This window comes from Aotus nancymaae, unplaced genomic scaffold, assembly GCF_030222135.1.
Source record: "Aotus nancymaae isolate 86718 unplaced genomic scaffold, 86718_ANA_hifiasm-v0.15.2.pri h1tg000040l, whole genome shotgun sequence".
NCBI classification, from domain to species: domain Eukaryota; kingdom Metazoa; phylum Chordata; class Mammalia; order Primates; family Aotidae; genus Aotus; species Aotus nancymaae.
Window position 1 is genome coordinate 130,284,404 of NW_026988454.1, and position 25,149 is coordinate 130,309,552.

Below are 25,149 nucleotides of genomic sequence, written 5' to 3' on the forward strand. Positions count from 1 at the left end.
TGATAAGAAATTTCTGTCCTTTGCTGTGGCTTTCATTAATAAAACCACCTTCAGACAGCATCCTTCAGTCAGGGTGCTGAAAGTTTTTCAATAATTCACTCATGAAAATGTTTTGAGTATGCATTCCCTATACAAGTATATTTATAAATGTTATAAATTTATAGCTATATATATGTGTGTGTGTGTGTGTGTGTGTGTGTGTGTGTATACAGAAAACCTTGCAACTTTAAAGGTATGAGTTAAAATTACACAAAATCTAGAAGTTCTAATATTCTCCCTGATACCCCAGTGGGTAGCTTTGTAGACCACTAATTCCCTTTAACATTCTTCCTGCCTGGGGAGTAAAGGGTTCAGCTGATGAGGAAATCTGTCGGATTGCCAACTCTAAACCAAGGGTACACAGCATCTGAGGTTCTTAGTATATGAGCAAAGAACCAATGTAAGAGCTAAAAATGGGCACAGGCAGGAATGTGAGGACAGTAATATAAGGCAAATAAAAGAATAAAGTTGAAGTAGGAGAAAGGGAGGAAAAGTCTATCTGGTGGATAGTAAGATGTGATCAGAAGTTGTTTCTGGTAATTACCTGGTCTAAATAAGCATATACAGGTGAGTTTTTGTTTTCAGAAATAACTTTGGCTATTATCCTGACTCTACTGGGACTTGCCATCCTGGCTATTTTGTTAACAAGATGGATACAACATAAGCAAAGTGGTGAGTAATAATGAGTCAAAATGAAGATTTCTTGTGAAAACTGTGGAGGGAGGGATGCCAAGATTTTCAGTCTGAGTTCATCTCTACTTATCAGACAGCTAGAGACTTTGCCAATATTCTGGGAATCTGTTTCAATACTTGAGTCAAATCTGTGACCTGTTAGTGATACTCCCTGTACTTTTAACTCCCGAAGTTTACATTATCAATAATGTCAAACAAAAAAATCACAGATACGCTGGGTGCAGTGGCTCACACTTGTAATCTCAGCACTTTGGGAGGTTGAGGAGGGCAGATCACAAGGTCAGGAGGTCGAGACCAGCCTGGCCAACATGGTGAAACCCCATCTCTATTAAAAAATACAAAAATTCTGGATATCAGCCCTTTGTCAGATGGGTAAGCTGCAAAAATTTTTTCCCATTCTGTTGGTTGCTGATTCACTCTAATGACTGTTTCTTTCGCCGTGCAGAAGCTGTGGAGTTTGATTAGGTCCCATTTGTCTATTTTGGCTTTTGTTGCCAATGCTTTTGGTGTTTTGGTCATGAAGTCCTTGCCTACACCTATGTCCTGAATGGTTTTGCCTAGGTTTTCTTCTAGGGTTTTTATGGTTTTAGGTCTTATGTTTAAGTCTTTAATCCATCTGGAGTTAATTTTAGTGTAAGGTGTCAGGAAGGGGTCCAGTTTCTGCTTTCTGCATATGGCTAGCCAGTTTTCCCAACACCATTTATTAAACAGGGAATCCTTTCCCCATTGCTTGTTTTTGTCAGGTTTGTCAAAGATCGGATGGTTGTAGATATGTTGTGTTGCCTCTGAAGTCTCTGTTCTGTTCCATTGGTCTATATCTCTGTTTTGGTGCATATTAAGAAAAGGTGTTCCTTCCTCCAGGTGAATGCAGCCCCACCCCAGAGACACTGTTGGGGATTTCAGTTCCCTTAACCCTTTGTGCAGTGAACAACCTATATAATCATAATACACTTGTCCTGAGGACATATGAAAGGCATCTCACTCTTAGCATGTCTAAAACCCAAGCCCTAATCCCTTCTACACACTGTTGCTGGCACCTGTATTCACCTAATTGCTCATACTATCTACCCTGGAGTCATATTTAACTCCTTTCTCACTCTCTTCATGCAACCCACCATCAAGTCCCATCTCTGATGCCTTCAAATGTACTCCAAATCGAACCACTTTCCACCACCATGACACTCTTAGCTTAATACCAATATCTCTTGCCTCCTAACTTGTTTCCTCGTATTCTTCTTGCCTTCTTATAGTCTATTCTCCTCACCACAGTCAGGGAGATCCTTAATAAATAGCTCTTAAATGAATAAAGTAATTTACTATTGTTATCCCTAATTCACAGAAGAGAAACTAATGCTTAAAAAACATTAATGGCTTGCCCAAGGCCACAGCACTTGCAAGTGACAACCTAACGAGGAATTTAGAATTGTCTTGATTTCCAAATTTTAGAAGGTTAGAGAGTTTATTCTTATATAATTTAGCAATAACTTGTTTTAATTCCCTGTGTACAGATATTTAGTGTACAGCCTATAATCTTCGTATCTTTCTAATCTGGGATCCCTTGCATTCTTAGGGAAAAACTTGAATCAGTAAATATTTTATTGCTGTTTTAATAAGTCACTTTTAAAATTCATAAAGCCAAATAACTATTTCTCTGACTTTCCCGTCCTCACAACATAACCTATAAATCTCAGTCATCCTAAGTTTCTAAGTTCCCAAGGTATACTAGCCTTCCCTCTATTATTTCTAGGCATAGGAATATAAATGTACTGGTCAACTTGAGACTATAGAAATCTTCTGGCAGGAAGATGTTAATATTAGGTAAGGTCATTACGTCGGTGTAGGTACATAAAATTCAGTACTCAAAGTTCAGTTTAATTCAAATATATCACATATAAAAGCTGCCATTGTTATTCCAAAATTTTTTTGAAATTAAATTTATTCTTAGTATTTTTCTAGCAAATGTAAGTGTAGTACATGAAAGTTTTTATAACAAATTTGAAGTGTAGCATATTAAAGTATTCAGCATCTCAGTGGTATTTTTAATTTTTGTGGCAACTGTATTAACATGTTGATGTATTTTCCATTTTTAAAATCCCCATAGAACCATGAGAAACAAGTAACATTATTATAAAACAGAGAATGTATTTTGTACTTGATTCCCATCACAATAACTATCAAGTATGGAAGGAGAGCACTCATTTTCAGAAAAGAAGCTGAAAAAGAATACTGTCGTCTTTACATTTCTGAGTAGATCTTTAACTATACTTTAGTAAAATATCAAGTGATGCTATGATTCAATATGATTTAAACCAACTACAAAGTATCAATATTACTATTCACTTTTACACTTTTATGAAAACAACAGTGATAACATGTCTAATTTGTCATGTAATTCACTTTGTCTCCAGATCTTTTAGAAAGTCTGTTTCCATGACACCACTAAGAAACAAGTTTTAGATCATAGGATGCACATTCGGTCACAATCAATGTACACATAGGTATTCATTATAATTTGCCATATTTTCATTGAACTTGAATTCTCAATCAGGTGAGGAAATATTTTACCATTCCTTATTTTATTTGACCTCAATTTATTTTATAACTATATATTCTTCTGTTTTAATGTTTGCATGGATAGTTTGTTATTTCTTCTCACTACATGTATTTATCTTAATTGACCTCTGCCTGGTTTTTTATGTCATTTAACTTATAAATTAAGTCATGAGGAGATTTTGTCTCCAGTTTCTTGTCTAATTGGATATTTGAGGGTGTTGATTGAGTGATCCTCTGTAATGATACCAAAACTACAGAAATAAAATATCCAAATTGATTTTTCTTTGTTTTGTTTGTGTTTTCAGAGGGATCCAAAAGAGATTACAGTAAGTACTATCTTGTTTCTCAACAAAAATTTGCTTTCCCTTAGCAACATTTCCCTAGATTGTAAATGCTTTGGAAGAAGGAGAAATCCTGTCATATGTCAAGTCATACGAATACTAAGTTTTCTAGTGCTGGTCTAGAACGATCTGTCAGCAACAAACAGGTTTTCAAATTGGCTGGGAGGAAAGGAAAGCAATAGAAGAAGTAATGAGCAAGAGAAAAGGTAAGTAATGAAGATAAAAGGAAGAGAGAGAAGAAAATAGAGAAGGAAATGGAGGGAGGGATAGGACAATAGGAATGGCATCTACCTACTATAAATTAAACCCTTTTTTAGAGATCAAAAGCACATGCAGTAGCTAGTGGGAGTGGCCTTTGGTACCCATCACCAGATCAGTGATGACTCCCTGGGCATAGGTTTCAACTCCTGAGAAGGGGGTGACAGTGACTGAAGCTGATATGCGAAGATTAGCGATCCAAATTCTCATGATTCACCTCATGTTTTCTGTGTGTGTATTTTAGCACCATCAGCCAACTCTCTAGGTAAGTGCTTTGTGGTATTCTTTCAATTCTACTGTCATCTGGTTTGCAAGCCCTATTGTTTCTGTATTTTTTCTCTTTTAAGAAAGTTTTTTAAATTAAGTATAAAAATAATTAACACTTGTATATCTACATCTTAGATGTGACAAATTGATAATATTCTTGTCATACTTCTCAAGTTATCATAGACTTATTTCACTCCCTTCTTCCCAGTCTTATTAATATATTTTAAATATTTTAAATCTATTTACATATATTTATAGTCTCTACCTATCACTGAACAAAATACAGTATAATTTTTTTTCAATGTCTAGTTTTACAAAAATGGCATCTGTCTGATAGTATCATTACAATTTGCATTTTTCTCTCAAAATGTAATATTGAAATTCAGGTTATACATTTTATTGAATAATATTCCAATTTATGAATATATAATATTTTTCTATTATTTCTCCTGTTGATGCATTCTCAATGTTTCCAATTTCTGCTATAACAAATAATGCTGCAAAGATTGTCCTTAAGTAGATGGAAAAGAGTTTATCCAGGGTGCATACCCTGAAGTGGATTAATGATCACATTGTATACAAACATTTGTATAATTTATGCATATTTTAAATTTTACTAGCTATTAATTAATCAAGCTCCTTGGTAGTTACATAGAGGCATACAAAAATATATAAAAGTTTCCCATTTCTCTGCATTAGTAACAATCCCAGATGTTGTCATATTTTTATATTATTGACACTTGAATACATGTACAATTTTTTAAATCTCCATTTCCCTGCTCACTCCTGAAATTGAGTATCTTCTCATAGGTTTACTAGCTAGTTAGGCTTCACCTTAAATAAACTGCTTGTTCATTTACTTTACCCATTTATACATTAGATTATTGATCTGTAGGAATTCCTTATTATTATGAAAGATCAACTTTTATATGTTATGTTAAATATTTGCAATTATCTCCTCCAATTCTGTCTCTTACCTTTAAATTTTTGTGGTGTCTTTTGACTCTTAGAAGGCCTCCACTCACTCTCCCCAACACCACACAATTTATTGTAATAAAACTTGTCAATCTTTTGTTCTCTTTTAGTCTCTGCTTTTTTGTTTGTTTGCTTGGTCTTATCTGGGTATCAGAAATATATTATGTAATACTTTCTCTTCACAGTTTTAAAGTTTCTCTTTCCACATATAGGCCTTTAATCCAAATGGGGTTTTATTCATTGTTTTTTGGTTTTTGTGATTGATTTTAGAAATAATACAGGTGAGACCTAATTTTCCTCTCATCTGGAAAACCAACCAGATGCAGTTCTTCTCATGTTGCTCCAACTAGATTTATTGACTTTTGCATTCTTTCTCCACTGATTTGTAATGCCATCCTCATTATATATTTGTTTTTTCCATGGATTTTATTTTCTGTTCCAGTGATCTTTTGTCTTTTACTGAACCAATACTATATTGTTTTCACTACTAAAACTTTATAACATTTATTATAAGAAATAGCACATTATCTTCGTTCTTTTTCAGAAATGTGTTGGCTATTCTTAGACGTTTTCTCTTAACACAAGAATTTTATAATTTCTCAAAATCCCTGAGAGTCATATTTGACTCTTGAAACTTCACTGAAATTTCATTGAGTCCATAACTAATTTATAAAATCAGTTCTTCCCATGCATTAACATAGTTGCCTACTTTTCGAATTTTCTCATATACCCTTCAATAATGTAATATAATTTTCTTCAGAAAGGTCTTGCATGTCTTCTGTTGGATTATGCACATACTTGTTTTTTCTTTCTGATGTGAATAGTATCTTTATATGGATTTTACAAATAGTTATTGTTGGCATATAAGTTATATGTTGTATATTTGAGAGTAGATTTTATATCTAGCCACTCTGCTGTGTTCTTTGAGTTCTAATAATTTTTAGATTCTCTTGAATTATACATGTAAAAAATCTGTAAAATCTGATAATCTTGAGTTTGCTTTTCCAATTTTTTTTTTTTTTTTTTTTGACATGGAGTCTCACTCTGTCATCAGACTGGAGTGCAGTGGCGTGATCTCGGCTCACTGCAACATCTGCCTCCTGGGTTCAAATGATTCTCCTGCCTCAGGCTCCCGAGTAGCTAGGACTACAGGCACACGCCACCACGCAAAGCTAAATTTTGCATTTTTAGTACAGACGGGGTTTCACCATGTTGGACAGGATGGTCTCCATCTCTTGACCTCGTGATCCACCTGTCTCAGCCTCCCAAAGTGCTGGGATTACAGGCGTGAGCCACTGCTCCTGGACTCCTTTTCCAATTCTTGAAACCATTTTCTTGTCATGGCTTGGGCTATGTATATCTATGGCTAAAATTCCTTCTCTTTACTTTTGCTTTATTTTTGTTCCTCTTACTAGCTTGCTATATGAAACTCTTAATTAATTTCCAGACTTTCTTATCTTCTTTTTTATTTTATTTTTATATGAGACACTTCATGAATTTGCATGTCATCTTCACACATGGGCCACACTAATCTTCTCTGCATCATTTCAATTTTAGCATATGTGCTGCCAAAGTGGGCACTCTTATCTTCTAATGGAAGTATCTAAGTAACTTCTAAATGCTGCTGAAACCCATATCCTCATAGCCACTCATGTCCTCATGACTGTTTTTTTACTTTAATTCTACACTGTCTGATATTAGCATTGTTCTAACATCTTTATTTTAATTAGCATTTGCCTATTAGACACATTTTTCATCCTTTTATTTTGAACCTTAGAAGTTTTTTATCTTGTGTCTTTTTAAATGGCATATTGCTTGACTTTGTTGATATTAACAATGTAAAATTTTCTGTTTCCTAGTAGATGAATTTAGTTCATTTTATATTGTGAAATGTTATGTGTTTATCTAAATTTTGCCAATTTATATTGTGTTTTCAACTTAGAGTTCTATGTTTTCTTCTTTTCTTTTTTACATCTTCTTTCCTACCTTCTGCTGCTATATTAGATTTCCTTGTTTCTTTTGTTTTACTTACTGTTTTTCTGGATTTTGTTTTATTCATCCTTATGTTTGTAATGTGTACTATTTAATTTTTCTTTAAAAATTAAAGATAATTAGCATCTTCTTCTAAGACTAGATAATAACCTTTATTGACCATCTTCCCTCCAAACTCTTCTTTCCACATTCTCCACCTTGTTTATGGCATTCTTTTTAAAAATAAAATAATGATTTATTTTCCATGATTAACAATTACTTAGACTTACAACAATCAGCATTGCTTTTGCTTAACATTATTTGCTATATCCTACATCTTTTCTCTTTTATTTCTTGCCCAGATACAATCCTTTAGTGGTTCTTTAAACTCCGTATGTGTGTGAAAAATTTTCTAAGGCTTCATCTGACTAAAAATAGCTCTACTTCACCCTCAGCCTTAAATGAAAACTTAGCTGAGTATAGAATTGAAGATGATTTTTTCTCAGTACTTTGAATATTTATTCCATTTTCTTGTTGTTTATTATTTATCATTGTTGATAGGAATCTACTACTAGTTTGATGGTTCTTCCTACATAAATATATTTTCAAGATTTTTTCTTTGTTTCTGTGCTGTGCATTTTAATTACAATGTTTATGGGTGTGAGATATACTTTTTATGAGTGTAAGATTATCCTGAGCAGGAAAAATGAAGTGAATCTCAGACCCAGAATGGAAACTCTTGAATGTTTCCATTTACTCTGAGAAGGATGAATGAAGTCAATCTCACATTCATAAATGTTCGAGAGTTTCCATTCGGTGGACTCAATCTTTCTCTAAATAGAAAAATTTAACTTTAATTGCTATGAATTTAGCCCATATTTATATCTGTATCTATCTACAAACTGTAGTCTCTACTTCTAAAATTACTATGTATATAAAGATTTTCCTTCCATCTTTCAGATCTTTCAACTTCTCTTTGGTATTTCTTATCCGCATTAAGTTAACCCCAGATCTTAAAATCTCAGTGGTTTTACCTAACAGAATTTTATTTCTTACTTATGAGAAGTCCAAAATAGGAGTTCCAGATTGGTGGATGGCCCTTCTCTCAGCAATGTCTTAGGCACTCAAATTCATCTTATCTAAAGTCTCCACCATCTTCAGATAATGGCTCCTAAGTTCATCATGTTTGTCCTCCATACGTGAACAGAAAGAAAAAAGCTTGAAGATCATGAGTAGATGATCTTCCAAGATCACCCACTGGATGACTTTCATATCACTTCTAACAACAGTAGATTGGCTAGAACTCAATCATATAGCCACACCTAACGACAAGGGAATTTGGGGGAAATAGTCTAACCTTGTTGCATTAGTTTTCTGTAGCTGTTCTAGCAAATTACCACAAATTTAATGGCTTAAAGCAACACAAATTTGTTATCTATCAGTTCCATAGGTTATAAATCTGTCACATTTGTCCCACTGGACAACAATCAGGTTGTCAGCTAGACTGCATTCTTTCTGGAGGTTCTAGGAACAAATCTGTTTCCTTGCTTTTTCAGCTTCTAGAGGCTGACCACATTCGTTGGTTCATGGCACCCTTCTTCTATCTTCAAAGTGAACAAAAATAAATCAAGTTCTCGCATCACATCATTCTGGTTTTCTTCCATTGTAATATCTCTTTCTCTTACTCTCTTCTATCTCCCTCTTCCACTCTTAAAAATCTTTGTGATTGTATTGGACCTACCCAGGTATACCAAGATCACCACCCTACTTTAAGGTGAGCTGATTAGCAACTTTAATTGCCATGTAACCTAACATAGTAAACAGGAAGAGCATCCCAGGTTCTTACAATGCATGACTGTGGCCTTGATTTCCGCTGGTGATCAGGTGTTTAAGACTCAGACCCTGCAATAAGATATCACATGAGTAATGAAACTTCTCATTCATTACCAAGCATATGGGTTCCTTCTTGATATACTGTTCTTGAATATATTACTTCTCTTTTTAGTTTTCAAGTGCAGCTCTACTTTATAAACTTTAAAAACTACAGTGCTCAAAGCAATCCCTTAAAGGAGAGGATGAAATATCAGTAGTAAGCACCCTTTCACTACTTTGACTCTTTAGCCTCTAGTATTATTCAAGAACTTCCTAATTTGATCTCTTGCTATTCATCTCTATAGGGCACAAGTGAATTTTGGAAAGTGGAAACCCCTACTGAAGCAGTTAGGTGGTAATTGTTTGGTGTAACAAAAAGTACTTTCAAACAAAGGGAAAAAAGAAAGAAACTTAAGGGGAGAGAGGAATAGGCAAAAGAAAGGTAGAGAAGGAAAGAACAAAGCAGCAGAATCACCAATGAAACAAGACATGAACAGAAAAATGTCCATAGATTGAGAAACTAGCAATCTCCAAAAATATTTTTATTCTCTTAATCGCCAAAATTAAAAGATAGTTTGCATAGATCTTGTAGTCAAAAAAGTACTGCAATCCATACGTAGATATCCAGCTGATCACCACATTGTATTCCCGTTGATAACAGGAAATGAAATATGACTCATTTCTATTCTCTTTCCCACAACCTTTCTGCAATATAGTGTCTATGGCATCTAAGTTCTCCCTGGACAACCAGAACTCATTCTTGTTTTGATGTGTTTTATTTTAGCACTGTCTCAATCAAGTGTTGGTAAGTTACTTTACTTTTCTTCAATTTAGCCCCATTTAATCAAGAGGATGTCTTCCTCAACTTCCCAGACTTCTTCACTGAAGCACAGCAGGAGCTTGAGCTTCACATTTCTCCAATTTCTTTGTTCTCCATAACCAGACACCTCAATAATCAGTCAACAGTATAGAAAGCAAATGCAAGTTTCTAGTGGTCTATTACGATGTTACGAAGAGAGCAATTTCCAACCTGAAGTGTTGAAAAAAACAGAGTAAATAAAGAAGGATGAGAGCAAAATGTTAGTAAGAAAAATAAGATGAGAATGAAGATAATAAAGAATGAGAGATAAATTATATTAGCTGTGTCCTCAGAATTTCAAAGCTTTGCATGGCTAGCAGGAAAGGGTAGCCTTCCCTGGGGCATCCCCAAGTCAGGCTGGCAGCAATGGAAGAGATGCCTAATTCCCTGTCTCCCTGAGCTGCAACTGACACTAAGGGTTTGGTGCTCCCAGGGCTTCCTTGTTCTGCTACTTATCCTTGCCCTGTACCCTGCAAAAAAGAAAGAAATGAACAGTTTTTGAGGCAGACAACCAAATGAATTTTTTGTTTGCATTTCTTTTTAGAAAAGCAAAAAGAAAAATTCAAATTTCCAAATTCTAAGTCTCTTTGGTGTGTCACAGAGCTAAGGAACATTCCCTAAATCTGCTGAGCTCTTGTCCTTCACCTTTTCCTTCCCCATCATTGAGCATTTCGTCTGAAATTAATGAGACCTTTGAAGAATGAGAATTCCACTGATTAAAGAATAAAGAGATGATTTAAATGGCTTAGCTGGCAATCAGAGTTCCAGCAAAACAGTAATAGCTTCATTAACTTAGAAATAGGAGGGAGGAAGAGAGAGGTTTGTGAAGAGACCAGGGCATGGGAGTAGATTACAAGGAGAGGGTTGTAATTAAAGAAAGTCATGTTTCTTGACTATTTACAGATATTACACATGAGGAAAAAATGAAGTTTAAAGATATTATTTAACTTGACCAAAGCTAGAAAAAGAGTAAAACTGGGATTCTAAAAACTGACCTTTGGACTCCAAGTCCTGAGCTTGTCTAACTACCCCCAGGGCATTATTTAATATATTTACTCTTCCAATCCAAAGTATTCTTTGGAAATAAGATGTTTGTTCCAAAGAATTTAGAAAATCATGCATATGTTAAAAATATATTACTTCAATTTTTAAAATGTAATTTGAAAATCTTAAAATGTAAATAATATAAAATATCAGATTTATTATGCTAATCCAATACTGTGCCATAACCTTATTCCACGAATAAGACTATTTTGTTGTATATGTAAGTGTTAAGAGGTGCCCTTAGAAAGCTGTCAAGCTCAATATTTTATTACTTTTATAATTAAAACATGTTTTATCTAGTTTTGCTTTGTTTTCATCTAACTCACAGAAAGGGTGAAATATTTTGGGGTTGTGGCTGCGTGGGCACGTCGGCGGGAGGACTCGCGACACTGCGCCGCCCCTCCCTCCGTGGAACCTGCTCTGTGGAACCAGTGGAACCGGCAGCTTGGCCAGGTGGGAGGATCCGCAGCGCATCGTAGGACGGGACCGCTGATCCTGCAGCCGCCCAGCGCCGTGACCCTCGGACCCTAGATCCCGACTCCTTTCGGCTCGGCCCGCGCGCCCCAGGCCCGGCCCGGGCGGCGCGACGGGAGGATGAGCGGCGGGCGGCGGAAGGAGGAGCCGCCTCAGCCGCAGCTGGCCAACCGGGCCCTCAAAGTCTCCGTCTGGAGCAAGGTGCTGCGGAGCGATGCGGCCTGGGAGGACAAGGATGAATTTTTAGATGTGATCTACTGGTTCCGACAGATCATTGCTGTGGTCCTGGGTGTCATTTGGGGAGTTTTGCCATTACGAGGTTTCTTGGGAACTGCAGGATTCTGCCTGATCAATGCAGGAGTCCTGTACCTCTACTTCAGCAATTACCTACAGATTGATGAGGAAGAATATGGCGGCACGTGGGAGCTCACGAAGGAAGGGTTTATGACCTCTTTTGCCTTGTTCATGGTCATTTGGATCATCTTTTACACTGCCATCCATTATGACTGATGGTGTACACCTCCCATCTGCTCCCTGTCCAGTCCAAAGGACCCTTTTGATAACAGCACAGAAACTTGATCACTGGGGAACCCCAGCCCCTTGGAACTTGGAAGACCCGTGTTTCTTGGACCACGAATCAGTGTATTGGGTGTCAGTGTTTTCTGCAAGGGTTGCAACCTGAAACTTTTTAAAAAACCACCCACCTTTGGGGAAGCATTTCTGAATTTATCCATCACCATTTCTTCTTGGATACCATCAAGTAACAGCTGTTTGCCAAGTGGAGCTGTCATTTAATTTGATGCACCTCCGGATTCAGATGACGAAACATTAAATTGTCTTCCTCGATTCTCCATCAGCTGTACAGTTTTTAAACTATCAGTGGCATTTCAAGTCTTCTGAAACAGCATGGCTGTATGTGCATGGTCCATAGCACAGTACAGGCAGCATCTAACAGTTTCCACTGTAGAATGTTTTCAGATACTTGAATAAATCAGATCTTTAATTGAGAAAAAACATATTTTGGGGTTGAAACATGCTAAACAATAAACTCGAAACTTTAATTTCTCCAGCAAAATCTCCAAAGGACCCATGTGAGACAGGCTTGCCATAAAAACCCGCCAAAGGGGAAATCATTTAGAGAGTTGCAACTGCTATGCCTAAGACAATATAGTATTTCATAGACAGCATAGATTCTAGTGAGGTAAGACCAAAAATAAACACACAAACAAATACAATAATTTCCCCTTCTGGAAAATTCCTACTATAATTACTAGATTATCATAGTATCATCACTAGACTATCATAGTAAATTCTATGGAGAAAACTAATTAAGATAATATGATAGAGCAAGACCAAGAAATGAGGGCCTTTAGCTAGGAGATTCAAAGAAATTTCTCTGAGGAGATATCGGAACTGACGTGAATGGTGAAAAGGTGGCAGTCACATGAGGATCTTAGGGAAGAGTATCCCAAGCAGAAAGAACGCCAAGTTCCTGAGAGGGGAAGAAAAGTGGCATGTATGCAAGACTGCAGGAAGGCTAGTTGTGAATGAGGGTGGAGGAGTTTGAAAGGTAGGAGAGGCCACATCATAAAAAGTCTTTTAGAATAAAACATGGAGAACAATTCTGAGCACCACAATAAGCCACTGGAATGTTTTAATCAGGGAAGGGATAAAGTCACATTCATGCTTTAAAAAGGCAACCCTGGCTTCTGGTAAAGAATGAAATGGGAGAGAATGCTGAATGAAAGTCGCATACGTGCTTCAAAGACCACAGGGGTTTCTACGGGAGGATACGTTGTTTGGAAACAGCAGCAGGGAGCAAAAATGACATTTACCTACATTCAGGCATGTATCTGGGTGTGGATTTTTTCTAAAAAACAGACATCACAGCCTCAACAACAGAGTGAGACCCTGTCTCTACAAAAAATAAAAAATTAGCCGACATGGTGGCGCACACTTGTGGTCCCAGATTCTTGGAAGGCTGAAGTGGGAGGATGGCTTGAGCCCAAGAGGTCAAGGCTACAGTGAATTGTGATTGCACCACTGCACTCCAGCCTGGGTGACAGAGTGAGACCCTGTCTCAAAAAAAAGACATCACTAAGAGAGCTGCAAGAGGCATGGGTTTTTTTTTAATGTTAACATTTTTTAATTGACAAAATTATATATATTTACAGTATACAACATAATGTGTTGATATATGTATACATTGTAGAATGATTAAATCAAGCTATTAACATATCCATTTCCTCACATACTTTTTGTGGTGAGAACACTTAAAATCTACTCTCTTAGCAAATGTCAAGTATAACACATTATTAACTATAATTACCATGTTGTACAATAGCTCTCCTGAATGTATTCCTCCTATTTAACTGAAACTTTGGATCCTTTGAGCAACATCTGAGATATAGTATCTGTTTTAAATTTATTTTGAGACAGAATCTCACTCTTGGTGCCAAGGCTGGAGTGCAGGACACAATCTCGGCTCACTGCAACTCCACCTCCTGGGTTTAAGCGATTCTTGTGCCTCAGCCATGCAAATAGCTGGGATTACAGGCGTGCACCACTATGCCCAGCTAATTTTTGTATTTTTAGTAGAGTCAGCATTTTGCCATCTTACCCAGGCTGGTCTTGGACTCCTGGCCTCAAGTGATCTGCCTTCCCCGGTTTCCCAAAGTGCTGGGATTACAGACATGAGACACCACACCCAGCCTTGAGATACAGTATTTTAAAGGACAGTAAGGCATATTAAAGCAACATGGTGAAGAAAACATTTGGAGAAGTTAAAGATACAGGAAAATTTGCTGATATGAATTTCAGACAGCATGGTGTGTTTTAGAGAGTAAGGAGAGGTGAAAGGAATGTCAGATGAGGAATTATAAAAAGCATTAAGGATTATCTTCAGATGGTGAGTAAATTAAATGAGAATATGACACATTCTGGGATTAATCTCAAAGGATGGTGAGTAATTAGTTATGTAGAGTATTTAACTGAAAGATGCATAAGGCCACCAGGAAGCTACTCATCCCTGAAGCTCAAGATGATGTGAGGTCCTACAGAACAGATGAGGCCTCTTGAGAGAGAATTCTCGCAGGGCATTCACTGAACTGTGGCAACTTGGGAAAGAGCCTCTCAAACCAGGACCACAAAGATCTTGATCCTATTATTTCTTTGAAAATCTTGAACTAGCTTAGTGCCCAAGATAGAGGAGGCTATGGTTCACTACCCCTACATGTATAAACAGACAAGGACTGCAGTCTGAAGGTGATATAATAATGTGTGTTGAGCATTATGCTCCAAGCTCTGTCATAAACCCATTTTCTCCATAATAATCCTAGGATGTAGATATTATTATAAATCCTATTTTCAAAATGAATAAACTTAGGCATTAAATTAAAAAAAAAAAAAAAAACAGGCAGAGTAACACAGCTAGTAAGTAGAGGAACCAGGATGCAAACCCAAGTATTCCAGTAGTCGACGGCCCTCTGCACTTAATGAGACCTAATCAAGGGTCCCCTTTCTAAAATGATTTCAGTGAGAATTATATACTTTATAACCAATTAACCCAGACTGATGTGGATTTTTGTTGTTATTCCTCAGTGCCAACTTCAGGAACCGTATTTCAGTTTATTTTCTATTCCTCAATTTAGGAAAGAGAAATGAGAGCAAACAGATAAAAAGGGAGCACATAGGGAAGCTAAGGAAAGTTTAATCAAGACTAGGGTCCTCCACCTCCTCAAAGCATGTAGAGGAAAAAGAAAAAAAAAAAGATTAAGGGCCAAGCACGGTGGCTTACACCTATAATCCCAGCACTTTGGGAGGCAGATGTAGGAGGATCCTTGGGGCCAGGGATTCAAGACCAGCCTAGACAACATAGCAAGACTCCGTCTCTGCAAAAAAAATTAAAAGAATTAGTAGGGCAAGGTGGCATGCCTGTAGTCCTAGCTACACAGGAAGCTGAAGGGGGAGGATCACTTGAGCCCAGTAGGGAGAGGTTACAGTGAGTTATGACAGAACCGCTGAACTTCAACCTGGGCAACAGAGTGAAATCCTATCCCCCAGAAAAAGACTAAGGTCTTCCAAATTCCCTTAAGAGTTTCAACCTTTACAAAGGCTGAGAAGAAGAGGTAAAGGGAATCACCTTCTCTGCTTATCAGTCCTACACGTCATTCTGGGCCTTGGCCACGCCACCAAAGTGCAAGATACCTAAACAATCCATGAGAAAATCACTATAGCTGGCATGGAGGATCTGATGCTCCCTGGGGAGGGTAGTGTAAGGGATTATTTTTCTGATCTTCTCTTCAAAGGGGGATTAACGCTGATGCTTTTAAGTAGTTGACGTGCATTTAGAGATGTGGCTATTTGGCACAACTCACAAGGGAATTGAGCTTGATTGTTTCAGTACCATAAACCCTTGTTGTCTAGGGACCTCGTCCTCCTTATTTGCCTCTTTCTAGGCAAGCCCTACTTCTAGAATGTCAACCTTTTTGCTTCTCCCACCAAAACTTATCCTAAGGCTAAAAGGCCCAAGGACTTTAGTTTGTGAATTTAGCCTCATTGAATCATACAAGTTGAGCAGAAGAAAAATTATTAAACCCTGTCATAGATTACTTAAATACAGTTCCAAAAGACGGTGAGAATTATCAAACTTTGCATAGTAATTTATTTAAGACAAATGAGACTAATGCCCAGCCTTTCTCCACTGAATGTAGTGAGGGTTCATTCGATGGTAACCTGTACAATTTACTATCAAAGTTAGTATTATTAAAACTTCTACAAGCCTTGCCCTAGAGTTTGGATCATTTTACAAGAGAAGACATGAACAAAAAGAACAGAAAAAAATGCTAGGGAGGGAAGATGGTCAGTATGTTAATGAAAAAAAAAATTTTAAAGGAATATTCCAGAAAGAAGAGAAAATTGTAAAGAATATGAAGGAAAATGTGCTGAACTTAAAGTCAAGAAAACTGGAGGCTAAAACTGCCTTTAATTTTTTGCATACTCAGGCACTCCCTTCCCTTTCTTGATGTCGGTTTTCTTTTCTTATAAAATTAGAACTTTTCTAACTTTGCCTTTCTTTGGCTCTTGAGGCTATCACATTATGGAAAGAAGATTCCAAACTGAAAAGATGAAAGAAACAGGGAGGGAGAAATGGAAAAGACAGGAGAAAGGTGGTGAATGAAACAGAATATTGGAAATATAGTTAACCCGAATATCCCCCTGAAGCTTTCACTCCTGGATAGTGTCTAAGGGGGAAAAGACACGGGACCACCTGCAAGTGTGGCAACTTTATGGGCCTAGCCACAGGGGAGCCGAAAGTCTAGTAACCTGAGGGAGGATGTAATTTCTGGGAAGACTCTTGGGAAATTGATGAATTATTGAAACTATTAACTCTAGACCGACTTGAATAATTGTTATTGTTCTTTAGGTTTACCTCAAGGATCCATGAGTAAGTTCTTCTTCTTGTTTCAAAATCTGGTGTTGTTGGGCTCCTGCACGGGACACAGGACTTCTCCCTGTCTTAACTGTTGCCTGTTCCCTGCGATGTCAGGGTGACAGGGCTTAAGACTCATAATTCTCCACGTTGTCCTTCATTAGCCATCTTAACAGGATCATGCCCACTTTCATCACCTTTCCCTCTCTCTAAGACATTGAGACCCCCTCAACCTTGCTGAACCAAATTCTTTCATTCTTGCCTTTGACCCCCTCCTCTCACCCCTTATTTCTTCAGAAGTCTTTGCATCTCTCTTCTATATATTTAAATATTTTCCTTCCTGTAATTGCCTCTCTGTAAGGTATAGAACAGGTTTGATTTTCTTCCATCTCAAACAGATCCTCCCTTGACTATGTGCCTGTCTAATCACAGCCTACCTTCAAGGGAGGAATTATGCTGTTCACTCTGACTGTGGGCTTGGGCAAAAGTTATTGCTCACTTCTTACCTAAACTATACGCTATTTCTCTGTGAATTTAGAGTAACATAACAACACCTACTAAAAATCACTTTCTTTTTTTTTTTTTTTTTGAGATGGAGTCTTGCTCTGTCACCCAGGCTGGAGTGCAGTGGCACGATCTCAGCTCACTGCAACCTCCACCTCCTGGGTTCAAGCAATTCTCCTGCCTCAGCCTCCTGAGTAGCTGGGACTGCAAGTGCCCGCCACCATGACCAGCTAATTTTTGTATTTTTGTATTTTTTTGTTTTTAGTAGAGATGGGGTTTCACCATATTGGCCAGGCTGGTCTTGAACTCCTGACCTTGTGATCTGCCCGCCTCCGCCTTGCAAAGTGCTGGGATTACAGGCATGAGCCACCGTGCCCAGCCTAAAAATTACTTTCAAAATAAATTTGCTTGTTAATTAAAAAGTATTTTCGGCCGGGCGCAGTGGCTCTCGCCTATAATCCCAGCACTTTGGGAGGCAAGACAGGTGGATCACGAGGTCAAGAGATCGAGACCATCCTGGTCAACATGGTGAAACCCCGTCTCTACTAAAAATACAAAAATTAGCTGGGCATGGTGGCGGGCACCTGTAGTCCCAGCTACTCGGGAGGCTGAGGCAGGAGAATTGCTTGAACCCAGGAGACGGAGGTTGCGGTGAGCCGAGATCGCGCCATTGCACTCCAGCCTGGGTAACAAGAGTGAAACTCCGTCTCAAAAAAAAAAAAAAAAAAAAGTATTTTCAATTTACAGAGGACTACTGCCTACCAGTTAAGCATGCAGACTCTAGAACCAGGCTAACTGGAGTTGTATTCCAGCTCCCTACTTACTATTTGAACATAGGCAAGTTATTTAATCTCTCACTAAAATTTCAAGGTCAGTCGCATAATTAATTTCAACAACCAGTTGAAAATTAATCAAATAAAAGAACAGGGCTGGTGCAGTGGCTTATGCCTGTAATCCCAACAATTTGGGAGGCTGAAGTGGGTGGATCACCTGAGGTCGGGAGTTTGAGACCAGCCTGACCGATGTGGAGAAACCCTGTCGCTACTTAAAAAAAAAAAAAGTACAAAATCGACTGGGCATGGTGGCACATGCTTGTAATCCCAACTACTTGGAGGCTGAGGCAGGAGAATCACTTGAACCCGGGAGGCAGAGGTTGCAGTTAGCCGAAATCCCACCATTGCACTCCAGACTGGGCAACAAGGGCAAAACTCTGACTTAAAAAAAAAAAAAAAAAAAAACAGGGAAGAGGCCAGGCATGGTAGCTCATACCTGTAATCACAGCACTTTGGGAGGCCGAAGCAGGCGGTTCACCTGAGGTAGGGAGTTTCAGACAAGACTGGCTAACGTGGTGATACTCTGTCTCTACTAAAAATACAAAATTAGCTGGGTGTGGGGGCTCGAGGCTGTAATCCCAGCTACTGGGAAGGCTGAGGCAGGAGAATCACTTGAACCTGGGAGGTGGAGGTTGCAGTGAGCCGGGATGGCACCACTGCACTCTAGCCTGGGTGACAGAATGAGACTCCATCTCAAAAATACAGAACAGAAAAGTGAGGGAAGCTGGAAAAAATGGAGAAGGGAGGAAAATCAAAGAGGTAAAGTTTAAATAAATCTTCTCTAACCGATTTCAATTGATTGTCCAAAAAAAAAAAAAAAGCACATTTTCTGAATGAAGGAAAGATTGTGACAGGAATGAGGAGCAGGGAAGTGAGGAACTCAACACAAAATCCAAAACAGATAACCCTGGCTGGACAGGGTTTTTTTCTGAGCTATGTGCTTTTCCTACAAAATTTTTCATATTGACTGTTAGATTTATAGTTACATATTAGGGTCACATTTCCTACTAGCAAAGTTGTTTCTTGTTCAAACATGGAGTTAAATATATTTTAAACATATCGTATTTCATTATTTTTTCTAAAAGGTATCAAAACATCCAGATGCTTCGCAATCTGAACAAGTTTATTACTCACAGCTTTTAACTAAATGTGATCCAACCAATACCTGTCCTTAAAATAATGAAAAGAAAGGGATTCACTTGCCCTATCCAACACAGGCCACAACCCATATGATGCTGACCTCAAACTGCACTGCTGTTGAAGTACAGATGGTGCTCACTTAACTCGTCTCTTCCTATCTGAAAACAGAGGTCCCACATTAGCCACCACTAGCCCAGTGCCACCTGTAGATGTGTTTTGTTTGGCCAGCACAGCATTATTTTAAATTTCGAATGAATCTTCTGGGTAGGGCATGGATTTTCACCATCTCTCTCCCTTATAACTAGCAGATTCACAATCATGAGACCTGCTGGGCCCATTCATGACACTGAGTTTGTGATCCCCACAGAGATAATCAGGAATTCTGTCTGGTATGGAAAATGTGGTACTTGCTAAAAGAACTAACCCTGACATTCCCATTAAAAAGAATATCCACAGAGACGGTGTCCTTAATCCAAAACATACAATATTCAGTATTTTGGCAGGATATATGTATATATATGTGTGTGTCTGTGTGTGTATATATATATATACATATACAAACATATATATATATATATATATATATACATATTTACCTCAAGGATCCACGAGTAAGTTTTTTTAACTTTGACAGTAAATTATACGAGCTACCACAGAATGAACTCTCACTCTATTCAGTGGAGAAAGGCTGGGCATTAGTCTTATTTGTCTTACATTACTTGTTAAATGACTATGCAAAGTTTGGTAATTCTCACCATCTTTTGGAACTGCATCTAACTAAACTTACTCATGGATCCTTGAGGTTATATATATATATATATAGAGAGAGAGAGAGAGAGAGAGAGAGAGAGAGAGAGAGAGAGAGAAAGTTGTTTTTTTTTTTAATCTGCTTCTTTACTCCATAAGACAACAAGTAAATACCTTTCACTGCCCTGCTTATTTGTCTTCAGCTGGGAAAGTCCACAAAATACTCAGTTCAAGAATTTCCTTTCTTGGCCCAGTACGGTGGCTCACACCTGTAATCCCAGCACTTTGGGAGTCCGAGGCAGGCAAATTACTTGAGGTCAGGAGTTTGAGACCAGCCTGGCCAACATGGTGAAACCCTGTCTCTACTAAAAATACAAAAATTGGCTGGGTATGGTGGCACATGCCTGTGATCCCAGCTACTCGGGAGGCTGGGTCACAAGAATGACTTGAATCCAGGAGGTGAAGGTTGCAGTGAGCCAAGATTGTGCCACTGCACTCCAGCCTGGGTGATTCTGTCTAAAAAAAAAAAGATTTAGAGATTCTGTCTAAAAAAAAAAAGAATTTCCTTTCTCCTCATTATTGCATATTACTTTAGGTCAGGAATGGAATATATATATGACCTTTGTTTCATTTCTACTCATGCCTTTGTCTATGGCAGACATCAGTAACTGATCATGGCTCTCTTTCCTGCTCAGTCCACATGTATCCTAAAATTTTTTTCATCTCCAGATAGTCATTACCAATTGATCAAATTTAAATATGCATAATTCAAATATACTTGTCATTCTTAATATAGGTTAATATTATAAATCTCAAAAGGTATATGAAGCTGTCCTTTTAAAATTATCTTTATTTGGTGGTGAGTGGTTTCACCTTCTCGAGAAACTGACAATTCAGTGACTGACAGCCTAAAATACCTCACAGAAAAACTGACGTCTCTTCCCAAATGCTGAAAGTAGATCCTGTCATTTCTGGGGAAAGCTACTATTTCCCTCCCCAAAACAGCAAAGTAACAAATAAGTGAAAAACAGTTATATACAAAGAAGGAAACAAATTATTCAGTTATTTTAAGAGAAAAATAACTGCAAAATTTTCAACAACTTAAAATATGATTAGTTGTTTCTCAAGAAGCAACAGAGATTAAAAGGACATAATTAAGTACTAAGGTACACAAGAAAATAGGGTTATTTTAAAGATTAAAATAGCACAGGTTAATAAATAAAAATAAAAACAATTAAGTGCACATTATAATGTTCTGTTGTTCAAGACTCAGAACTTACCAAATGACAGTCAGAAATAAGAGGAAAATTAAAGCAGAATAAAGGAAAATAAATTAGCTTACTACTTTGCCGATGTATTCCATTCATTTATAGTTACTGAATTCAGCTTTCCATAATATTTCTAATACAACTTTTCAGCTTTCCCTTCTGTTATTACTCCTGATTTTTCACTGCAACTTCACAATATAAGTAAGACAGGGGATACAACTTCTATCTTAGAGACGAGAAAATTAATGTTCAAAACATTTAGTGACTTGCTCAAAATCACAGAGCTAGAGAATAGCAAAACTGGGACTCAGGTCTTTAACCTTTGACTGTTTGTACCACACTTGGGGAGGGGGAGGAGGGAATGGGATTGTCTATCTCAGTGCCCTCTGAAGGTCTAAATCTAAGTAATATTATATTTTTCCATTTTTATTGTAGGTAGTATTCAATGTATAAAAAGCAACTGAAGAACCTCTGTGTAGTCTGCCATATTTACAACTCAGTCCATTTTTTACTGACACATAATAATTGTACAAATTTATGGGATACATGTGATATTTTGATACACGCATACCATGTGTAATGATTTTTTCTTCTACAAAGTGCCTGCTACCAGAGGAATGGGGCGGGTGGGGAGGAGAAGGCACATAAAGATGGCGGAAAGGAGAAAAACGCGATTTTACTGTTCGCTCTTTCTTTTATCAGTGTGAGGAATGTGAGGCTGATTTCAAGATCCTCTAAGTGGCTGATTACTTTTTTCATTTGGCAAAGTGGAAACTCTGATAATACAAACTAGAATAATTAATAAAATGTGAAAAAGATTCTGGGGCCGGGGAAAGTTGTCTATAACTTTTAGAAGGATTTGAGCAGGAAGATAGTAATAATTAAGAATAAGAAAAATAACTGCAGAGAGTATGATTTTAACAGTCTCCTAAGGAGAAAAGGAAAATACCTACTAACCTATTTGCTGCCTTTCCGTGTAAATCAAACATGTAGTAAATTCTTGATCTGAAACTCCCTGAAATAAACATCCTTTTTCTATAGTTAACATCTTTGGATCAATTCTCTCTAATGATCTCATAACTGATATCACTTCCTCTCCCCTGCTCTACCTCTCAAAGCTTCACTTCTAGGATAAAATTAGTGAAAAATATACTCTCCAGTCAAATAACCATACTAATATGCCAATTTGAATTTCTTTTTAGTGCGAACTCCAGGACCTATTGGTAAGTTGCCTGTATATATCAACTTACCTCTGTTGCTTCTTACTATGTCTGAAGGAGACTGGCTCTAACTGTTTAAGTATCTAGGTTAAAGAAGCTGAAAATCATATTTCTCAGATTTTCATTCCCAGTATCCTATTAGGTTTTGGAGGGAAGGCACAGGTTAAAGAAAGACACAGAGAGAGTGGTGGCTCTACAGCAAATGCAGGCTCTATGTCCAGCCTAAGACCTAGAGAACTGGGGAACCAGCCTAATGCCAGTGCCCACCGCTGCTTACAGGCTGGGGGTACTTATAAGTATGCGGGGAGAGGTCCGGGCAGTATGGCTTGCTGCCCAGCAGGATATTGATAAGATGTTCCCACAATGAGGTGGTTCTGGCCCTTATTCTGGCAGAACATGGTGTTCTTTGAACTTTCTCCCAGCAGAATATGATAAGGATGTTCAATTTTTATATTTTTAATTTGTATTATTATACTTTAAGTTCTGGGGTACATGGGCAGAACATGCAGGTTTGTTACATAAGTATACACATGCCATGGTGGTCTGCTGCATCCATCACCCCATCATCTACATTAGGTATTTGTCCTAATGCTAAGAGATATTTCTTTAGTTGGGCCTTTGTCCACCTTGTGGTCAGGTGGTTAGGCGGAATGTTTCTCACAGCCCAAACCCTCATGGAATGTTTAACTTTGACCAAGGTCTTCAAAATAGCTGGGGGCTTACAAAATGGTGCAGTTTGGAGTAACACTAACCATCTCTCTGGGCAACAAATTATATTTTAGAAAATGGAAATTCCATTACCTTAAAATTTACAGTAGGCATTGTTCTAATAATGATTATAGTGGCTCATCAATAGTCATTAGAATAACCTCCCAAGGCAAAGATGTAGTAGAATCTAGAAAAGAATATAAGAAATTAACAAGAACATAAAAGAAAGATGGCTGAGAGAATGAAACAAGAGTGACATGAGGAAAAAAAGACTGGGGGAATATGGGGAAAGGAATACAATTAACACTCTCACTTCCAACACCTATAATGAAAAGCAAGAATGAAGTGGTTATGGTAACTAAAACAGGGTTAATAATCTCCTAGAAGAAGATCTGGTTCTTATGGAGAGGCTACAGTACAGCAGCAGTGCAATAAAAAATATTTAATCCTGAATATTGAGATTTAGTAGTTCCTGAGAAAATCATTTTCACTGCTTGCCTTTGGAAAACATCACTAATAGAGGTGTTTTTTAGCCAGGTGCAGTGAACTACACCTGTAATCCCGGCACTTTGGGAGGCCAAAGCAGGCAGATCACATGAGGTCAGGAGTTCGAGACCAGCCTGGCCAACATGCTGAAACCCTGTCCCTACTAAAAATACAAAAAATAGCCAGGCACGGTGGCAGGCATCTATAATCCCAGCTACTCAGGAGGTTAAGGCACGAGAATCACTTGAACCCAGAAGGTAGAGGTTGCAGTGAGCCGAGATCGTGACACTGTCCTCCAGCCTAGGTGAAAGAGTGAGACTCTGTCTCAGAAAAAAAAAAAAAAGTGCGTGTGTGTGTGTGTTTGCTTGTTTGTTTCTATTTTTACTAAATATACTGGACCCAGTGGTAAGTACCTTATCTATCCTTCTCCCCTCAGGTTCCTTGATCTTCGACAGTGTCTAGAGGGCCTGTTCCTTGTCTCAAATGTCCTAGATCTGTCTACTGCCATAAGAGCAGTTGTTTTAGGCATGTTTTTATGCTTCCTGGTTTCAACCTACTGATAATTGTCAGCTATCATTTTTAAAAGAAAAAGAGTAAGAAAATTTCCCCAGAAATAGTCATAATGGCTTCTATAACAATATAGAAGAATTTTCTAAAGTAGCAGAGAAAGAATAATAAGGGCAGCTTTCCAGTTCTGAAGAGCTTTGTAGTCTCTAAAGGGCCTATTCAAAGATAATGGAGACAATGAGGAGGAAATGAGAAAAAAAAATCAAATTTTAATAATAAATACAAAATGAAAAAAAGACAATCGAATATAAATAGACTGAAGTCTGTTTAAATAGACTGAAGTTTTATCAGTTTATTGAGGCAAACCTACCAGGAAATACTATTCAGGGTCTAGTCTAATCTTAGTCCTCCAGTCTTCTCTCCAAAGGACTTTCTCTTTCCTCACTGCAAAAAGGGAAGAGATAAACCATCTACCTTTCCTGCAGCCTCCTATATGTACTAAGCAGAAGAAAGAATCCCTGCAAGGCATGAAGGCAGTTACATTCCCCAACATGGCACTCTATGCCCCTTCTCTAAGAAGGATGGCCCTTCCATTGCCATTTCTGATATTTCCTTTCAGGAAAGTAGTATGAAAACTATCTCCTCATGCCTGTAATCCCAGCACTTTGGGAGGCCAAGGTGGGTGGATCACCTGAGGTCAGGAGTTCGAGACCAGCCTGACCAACATGGAGAAATCCCATCCCTACCAAAAATACAAAATTAGTTAGGTGTGGTGGCAGGCGCCTGTAATCCCAGCTACTCAGGAGGCTGAGGCAGAAGAATCACTTGAACCTGGGAGACGGAGGTTGCAGTGAACCAAGATCGTGCCTTTGCACTCCAGTTTAGGCAACAAAGAATGAAACTGAGTCTCAGAAAAAAAAAGAAGAAGAAAAGAAAACTAGCTCCTCTTTCAGCAGCCT

General features: G+C 37.9%; 1 protein-coding gene and 1 non-coding gene across 2 annotated transcripts; one reads left to right on the forward strand and one right to left on the reverse strand.

Moving 5' to 3' along the window:
- Positions 1–6,600: 6,600 nt before the first annotated feature.
- Positions 6,601–6,707, reverse strand: LOC135268534 (U6 spliceosomal RNA). The gene has a single exon (XR_010336846.1). It is a non-coding gene; the product is annotated as a U6 spliceosomal RNA (small nuclear RNA).
- A 4,759-nt stretch (positions 6,708–11,466) lies between these two features.
- Positions 11,467–11,940, forward strand: LOC105708943 (GEL complex subunit OPTI). The gene has a single exon (XM_012440691.3). It carries the CDS (start codon positions 11,467–11,469, stop codon positions 11,854–11,856), a length of 390 nt encoding a protein of 129 aa, XP_012296114.2. The 3' UTR covers positions 11,857–11,940.
- The last annotated feature ends 13,209 nt before the right edge of the window (positions 11,941–25,149 follow it).